The sequence below is a fragment of the Lepidochelys kempii genome, chromosome 1, assembly GCF_965140285.1.
Source record: "Lepidochelys kempii isolate rLepKem1 chromosome 1, rLepKem1.hap1, whole genome shotgun sequence".
Classification (NCBI taxonomy): Eukaryota; Metazoa; Chordata; order Testudines; family Cheloniidae; genus Lepidochelys; species Lepidochelys kempii.
In genome coordinates, this window is record NC_136380.1 from 109,627,242 (window position 1) to 109,635,207 (window position 7,966).

The 7,966-nt window shown below is 44.4% G+C and overlaps 1 protein-coding gene and 1 long non-coding RNA gene across 2 annotated transcripts in view; one reads left to right on the forward strand and one right to left on the reverse strand.

The window, feature by feature from the left end:
* Window positions 1-904, reverse strand: part of ANKRD10 (ankyrin repeat domain 10) — a 51,532-nt gene extending 50,628 nt beyond the window's left edge. The window contains exon 1 of the mRNA XM_073349906.2: window positions 598-904. Within this exon, the coding sequence (XP_073206007.1) occupies window positions 598-798 (201 nt within the window). The 5' untranslated portion in view covers window positions 799-904. The remainder of the gene's footprint in view (window positions 1-597) is intronic.
* Window positions 4-7,736, forward strand: LOC144930714 (uncharacterized). Its single transcript, XR_013636031.1, has 3 exons — window positions 4-868; window positions 5,730-5,821; window positions 7,606-7,736. It is a non-coding gene; the product is annotated as an uncharacterized LOC144930714 (long non-coding RNA).
* The last annotated feature ends 230 nt before the right edge of the window (window positions 7,737-7,966 follow it).

A 7,966-nucleotide genomic window follows, 5' to 3' on the forward strand; every position in this document is an offset into this window, starting at 1 on the left:
GGGGGGGGGCGACGAAAATGTGGGTCCTCAGGTAACTCAATACCCCGCCCCGCCCCCGCGCGCTGGGGGAGGAGCACCTGCCCCCTCCTCCTCCCCATTGGCTCCCGCAGCCGCTGCCAGTGACCCCGGCACCTTTCGAAAAGCTTGGCCAGGGGCCACGGATCTGTCCCTGTCAATAAAGCGCCGGGGAGGGGGCGGCGAGCGCCCCAGGGGCCGGCCGGGCTCATTCGGGGCACCGGGCCCGATGAGCTGCGGCGCTTCCTCGTCCCATCAGCAAGCGCCGGCTGCCGGGGCCCGAGTCGCCGCCCCTCCTCCGGGCCCGATGCCGAGGCGGCCCCGGCTCTCTCCCGGGACGTGGACAGGCCCCCCACGAGAGCCCGACCCGTCCCACGTCCCCCCCCAGCGCGGGGCCGACAGGAGCGCCCCCCACAGCCCGCTCCCTTGCGCTCCCTGGGGGGTGGGGACGGCACCGAGACTCCCGCTGAGCCGGGTGGCGGTTCCCGGGCCGTCCACCCGCGGCAGCGAGCACGGCAAGATGGCGCCGTGCGAGCCTGGGGTCCCGCGGGGCAGCGCCCCCTCCCCGGGCCGGGGCCGCACCTTGCCGAAGTGCGCGGCCCAGTGGATGGGCGTCCAGCCGTAGAAGGAGTCCTCGACGGCCAGGTCGGAGCGGGGCGAGCCCTGCAGCAGCGCGCACAGGCTGGGCAGGTCCCCGTCGCGGCAGGCGCGGTGCAGGGGGAAGCGCAGGATCAGCAGCTCCTCGCTGGAGAATCCCGCCTCCGGGCCGACTCCCAGCGACATGGTGACAGGGGGCGACGGAGGCTCTAGGCTGCTGCCGAGTCCCGAACCGACTCCGAGCACAAAGAACCAGGTGGGGCGGGCGCGTGGCTCCTCCCCGAGCGGCGTGGGCGGAGCGGCCAGCGCGCGGGGCGGCGGGGAGGGGAGCGGTTGGACGGGGGCCGCGCGCGCGCTCTGAGTGTTCCTGCGGCCCCTCCCCCTGTCACCGCCTGCAGGCCGCCAGCCGCTGGTGCCGCGAGCTTGACCGGGAGCTGGAGGGAGCGCGCGCAGCATCGGAGCGTTGGCCCTGTGATGACGACAGTCCGATCCCGCGCGCTCCGGCCACCCCGCCCGGCGCCGCGCAGGGCGTCGAGGGGACTAAGCTGGGGGCGGCAACGAGCAGCCCAGAGAAGCGTCACAGGAGCCGCTCCAGGGCGGGCGTGCAACGGTGCCTCAGACTGATCATGGGCAGCCTCGCCTTAGTGTCAGGCGTTCCTGGGGAGTCGATTTTTGTCACCCAAACCAACTATATCCGTCCATAATGCAACTTTACCTCTAGGCAAGGGGGGGGGGGTGCCAAGAGCTACTGAAGTGAACTGTAAATCCTGTATATAATGGAAACCACTTCAAGCCCTAGGGTGCAGGAGCAGCGCTAGTTCCAGCATCTATGCTAGGCACAGTAAGAAAAATGCTGCCGGAGACCTTATCACAATTAGCTTTAAGGCTGTTTAATTTGTATCAATTGATGTGATATTGAGAATTTGTGTTTTTGAGTCATAAAGTTCTAACTTTTTGACTCTCAGTATCCACTGCCATCAGTTCCATTGTCGGATCTTCCCCTTTCCCACAGCTGTGAACAGTTACGTTGTTAAATAGAAAAAAGCTTAAAAATAAATGGTTGAAATTATTTAAAAAATTGAATTCTGCCAAGGCTATTTATAGTCCAGCTGGTGTCTGAAGTGGTGAGAAAATGTACACTTGCCATCTCTCCTCCATCCAATTGTACTGCTGCTGCAACTTACATTATGTAGCTACCATAAAATCAATGCTCTCTCACAGCAACCAAACATAATTCTGGATCCTGAGCAAGAACAGAATTTTGCACTTTCAAAAGGAACAGATCCATTTTTCAAAATGGATGATATGGTGGTTGCAGCTCTTCAAAACATCCTGGTTCCAAGATATTGTGAAAAGAAAAAGGACTATTGTACTTACACCACTCATCAGTTTAAAGGACCCTGGGTATAAAAATTGCCTTTGCAAAACTGATGAATTCATGGTTTAATGTATTTTGTGTCATCAAATATTTTCAATTAAATATGAAAAGAGAAGAGCTCTTGCCATTCATGTGGAATGTATAAAACACAAAGATGCTGTGAAAAATCAGAAATGAACTCTTTTTTTAAAAAAATCAAAGAGGACACACTTCAGGAAAGTCTAGTGACAGCAGAAGAAATACAAGAAATTTACCATGGCGTGACTGATCATTTATTTTAATCAAGATTGGCGCAACACGTGGCTTCCAAAATGTCTATCAGATTCACAAATCGTGCAAAAAAACAAAACACCCACCAACCCAAGTCTTCTGAACCTACAAAAGCACCTAGAGTTCCTAAAAGTGGCACTGAAATTGAAGCAACTTTTAGTTAATGATCTCAAATTAGAACATTTTTCTCCTCAGTCAGAACAGATCCCTCCAATAGGGGAAACAAATGTTTCCTGATTTCTGTTGGTTATTTTTCAAAGATGGAAGGGATTTAAAAATGGCTTACTTGATTTTTACCACGATAATGAGGAGACAAGTAATGCTATTGTTGTAGGTATTTCAAACATAGAAGAAAGTGACCTTATATAAAGTGTGTGGTCTTGTGTAGCTAATAACGTCTCTGACTTTGGAAAAAAACAAGTCCGTTTACCAGAAGCTAAAACAAATGAATGACAGAATGGTTCAGATTGGATGCAAGTGCAATGTAATTCATAACTGTTAAAAATGGCATGAAAGCTAACTTTTTTAAAGGGTTCCACAGCCTATCCTGGCAATTACAGGCTGGTGCATCTAATGTCAGTACCAGTCAAATTGGTAGAAACTATAACAAAGCAACTGAATTATCAGACACAAAGATAAACACAATTTGTTGGGAAAACATGACTTTTGTGAGGGAAAATCGTGCTTTACCAATCTATTAAAATTCTTTGAGTATGTCAACAAGCATATAAATAAGGGTGATACAGTCAATACAGTTACTCCTGGGGGAATTTTGTGCCTAAAAATTTTGTGCACAATATTTTAAAATTCTGCAAAATTCTGCATATTTTATTTGTCAAAATAACACAATATAATCACACCAGTTTCAATTATTTTTGGTCATTTGTTTCAAAATACCTGTCAGCAAGTATGTCTGTAACAATACAAACAACAAAAAAGATTCAGGAAATGTTTGATAAATAGATTCCTTACTAGGCATATTAATACAGAACTCTGAGTAATAATTCATTTAAACTACAATATAGAACCGTATTTCCCACACCCTGCAGAAGCACTGCAAAGGCTTGAGGGAGTCAGGGGTAACAGAGGAGCTGAGGGAGAGGGAAGTAAATTGCTGGGAAGGAGTCTGGGTGTGAACTTGGAGGGTTGTTGGGTATGGGTGGGAAAAGTATGGAACAGGTATTTTAGGGGGGTGGGGAAGGATTGTTAGGGAGCTTCCCCCATGCAGACCCTAGCTGACCCCTAGCCTCTCCCATTCAGTCAGGCACATCTGCCCCTATCCCCATGTGTCCTGCACCCCCACTCAGACACCCCCCTCCCCATATGGCTCTGTACCTCCTCCCCATCCCCATGTGTCTCTGTGCCCCCACCCACCCACTCCCCTATGTAGCTCTGCACCCCCTTTGCCATCACCATGTGGCCCTGCACCTCCCTCCCGCCTGTGGCTCTGTGCCTCCACTCCCATTCAGCCCCTTCTCCAGTCTGTCCTCCCCTTTCTGACCCCTCTCCCCCAGCACCCCACCCTGTCGTTCTCCCCATAGCCCCTCTCTCCTGACCTGGCCTTACAGGTGTTGTGAAGAAAGCGGGCTCCTTCCCTGGCTGGCTGGGAGCTGCTGCTTTGTTCTATCTCTACAACGCCCTCTGGTGGACAAAAGGCAGAACTGCAGAAGTTATTTTCTGTTGGGAGCGGCTGCTGTTCTTGCACCATAGCGTCCTCTGGTGAGCAAAAGCTGGAACTGCAGCAACATTTTGGCAGAAGCTTTTTTCCCTACAAAAAATTAAAAATATGCACAGCTCATTAATTATGCACGTGCACAGTATTCTCCCAGGAATAATATAGTGTGCTTTTTTTTCAGAAAGCATTTGACAAGTTCCCTCACCACAGGCTTTTAAGTAAGCAGTTATGGGACAACAGGGAAGGTCCTCTTATGGATCAATAACTTGTTAAAAGGTAGGACAGAAAGAGTAGCAATAAATAGTAAGTTTTCACAGTGGAGTGGAGTCCCCTAAGTATCTGTTCTGGGACATGTGCAGTCTACATATTCATTTGTGATCTGGAAAAGGGAGTTAACAATGAAGTGGAAAAGTTTTCAGATGATACAAAATTATTCAAGATAATTAAGTATAAAGCACACTGTGAAGAGTTACAAAGGAATCTCACAAAAACGGAGTGACTGGACAACAAAATGGCAGATGAAATTCAACATTGATAACTTCCAAGTAATGCATGTTGAAAAAAATAATCCCAACTATACCTATATAATGATGGGTTCTAAATTACCACTCAAGAAAGAGATCTTGGAGTGATTGTGGATAGTTTCCTGAAAATGTCAGGTCAATATACATCAATGGTCCAAAAGGCTAACAATGTTAGGAACTATTATGAAAGGGATAGAAAATAAGACAGAAAATATCATAATGCCAACTATATAAGTTCATAGTGTGCCAATTATGGCTGCCTTATCTCAAAAAGGATATACTGGAATTGGAAAAGGTTCAGAAAAAGGCAACAAAGATGATCAAGGCTATGGAATGGCATCCATAAGAGGACAGACTAAAAAGGATTAGGGCTGTTCTTAGAAAGGAGATGATTGGGGGTATATGATAGAGGTCTATAAAACCTTGACTAGTGTGGGAAACAAGTGTTTTTTACCCTTTCCCACAATACAAAAACCAGAGGACACCTAAATAAATGAATAGGCAGCAGGTTTAATATAAACAAGAGGAACTACTTTTTCAAACAAAATGCACAATTAACCTGTGGAACTCATTGCCATGGGATGTTGTGAAGGCCAAAAGCATAACTGGGTTTAAAAAAGAACCAGATAAGTTCATGGAGGATAGGTCCATCAATGCCTATTAGTCCAGCTGATTAGAGATCAACCCCATGCTCTGGGCAACCCTAAGCCTCAGATTGCCAGACACCAGGAGGGGAAGACTGGGTGGATCTCTACAAAACTGCCCTGCCCTGGATCTCTGGTATTGGCCACTCTGGGAGATAGGATACTAGACTAGATGGACTATTGATCCGACCCAATATGGTAGTTCTTATGCGTATAAGAAACTTCTTCATAATGTGCCAATGAGGTATCTGTCCTTCTGCCTGCAATGGAATGAGTCCTACCACACTGGGCTGCATTAAAGCAGCGTGGATAAAAATACAGGATGTTTTTGAATTTATTTTTTTAAATCAGGTTTTTTTTATTTAAATAGGATTTACTTGTTATTTTAAAAATAAGCCTGTTTATAATGAAATCTGAATTTAATACAAAATTTGTTAAGGCCTAAATTTATTATAGTTTCTTAAAATATTTAAATCAAAAATAAATATGCTGAATCCATGAAAATTCCTGTCCCCAGACTTTGTCTCCTGAACCCCAGCTGGAGATGATTCTCAAAGAAGAGGAAAAAGATAAAAATGAGTAACAGAAGCCCCAAATCACCTCTCTCCCCTCTTCTCTACTCACAGCATCAACACCACTTGAAAGAAAAGGAAGCATCATTGAACTGGGGGTGGGGTCCTGGCTGACAAGAATCCAACTAGACTGCTGTAAGCATGTGGTAAGATAAATCCTTTTGCTTTAAATTCACTTAGTTTGTTAAGTTAGGCATTAGTTTGTGTTTTACCTTTTATTTCTTTGTAACCAATTCTTACTTTTATGCCTCATTACTTGTAATCACTTAAAATCTAAATTTCTGCAGTTAATAACTTGTTTTACCTACACCAGTGTGTGATTGGACTGAAGTGTTTGGGAAACTTCATTTGGGATAACAAGATTTGTGCATATCATTTTCTGTTAATGAAACAACGGACTTTCTATGAGTTTGTATTGTCCATGAGGGTACTGGGCAATACAAGACACACATTTCTGGGGACAAGTCTAGGACTTGGAATTTGATGATGTTGCTCTGTAATATAATTTAGGCATGGCTAACTGTATCACTCTTACGATATAGCTGGGAGTAATTTACATGCTGGAGGCTCTGAGTGAACAGGTCAGGAGTGGCTGCTCCCACACTAAAGCAGTGTAAAAGGTTCCCCAGGTTGGAGTACTGAGGGGACACAGCTGTTCAACAGTCCAGATTGTACTCTAGGTAATGTCACAGTAGCAAAAAGATGCACAAATTTAGTGTAAAGGTTCTTTTTAGTTGTAAATCAATATGTCGTAATAGTTATATCAACCAATGAGAATGCACCTTTCTTTGTAAAATAACTGAAATAAAATAGAAATATTGATTAAAATCAATTATTTAAACCAAGGCTTTTAAATCCATATGTTGGTTTAAATAGCTGATTTAAATTGCCTTGATTTAAAATCAATCCACTCTGTATTAAAAGCATATTTATTTCAGAGGGGGAAAATTATGCCAAGATTATTTGGGAAGCATTCAGTGAGGATGATCAGGAATCTCTCTTTGTTAAATTTACTTCCTACATAACCTGATGGGAGTATTTTTGAAGCACTCAAAAAGCTAGAATGCAACAATACCAATTGTATAGAATTAGACTGTCATTCTAAACTAAAGAGAAGGAAAGAGGACCATCAGTGCAGGCTATGTTGCGCAATCTCTATAGAACAGGTGAAAATCTGAGGAGGAAGCAGATAAGGGATTGTCAAGATGCAGTGCATATCGTTAGAAATGGTATGATGGAGACATCTGTTTCCAAACGTGTCAGTCCTCTTACTGGACAATGAAGTGGAATGGTTTGATACTGAGAAGCGGGCTGAAGTTCTTAACCTTGAGATTGATTTTAATAAGCTATATGATGAGTACAGCATTTTACAGCAAATTAGAAAAATAATTTCAAAGGAGCAAAAAGCTGATCAAAGATGCTGGAAGTTTTCAAAAAAATACCACACATTTTTAAACTTGTATCTTTCATGCTTTCAATTCCAGTCTCAAATAAAAATCCTTTTGCAGTATGCAGGTTAGTGACTCAGCTTGGGAGGAAAGAAAGGAACTGATTAAGTGAACGTATTGTGAAAGCAAAGCTAGGTATAGGTACACTGAAGTATGTCTTGTGATGACATTTATGAATGTCAGAAAGTCTCCAGATTTGCTGAAAACAGCAAGAAATTACAGGTTTAAGAAGAAAAAAAAACCAGGAGCAAAGGCATTCAACTACAGGAGAACCAACTTATATAAGTTAAATGAAATAAAATGTGTTTATCTATTAAGTCTAATGAATGCCTTTTGGCTGTATCAGTCATTTGGTGATGGTATACTATTTTCGCAGTTCTGATAAATCTTGAGTTTTGCTTTGGTGTTGTATTTTGATGATTTCCAGATGGTATTTAAGCTCCTGAAGGTGTTCCTGGATTTATTGATTTTTTTTTTTCCAGATGTCCTGGCTTGTTCCACCATTCTGGCTGATGGTGCTGCCCAAGTATGTGAATGTTTCTACATTGGTGAGAACATAATCCTCTATCCGTACTGGTGATGGTGAGGCAATATTAAAGGTTATGATATCTGTCTTATTGTGGTTGAGTCGAGTTATTTTTTCTTGTATATGGTGTTGGGTATGTGATAGGACAGCTACATCATCTGCGAAGTCCAGGTCTTCAAGGGATGAGAAGAGTGTCCATTTAATGCCTCTTGGCATGTCTTATGTTGTATGCCGCATTACCCAGTTGATCTTTTGGCCTAGAACAATCTCAAACCAAGATCTATGGACACAGTGCAGCCAAGAGGATCTGAGCACCA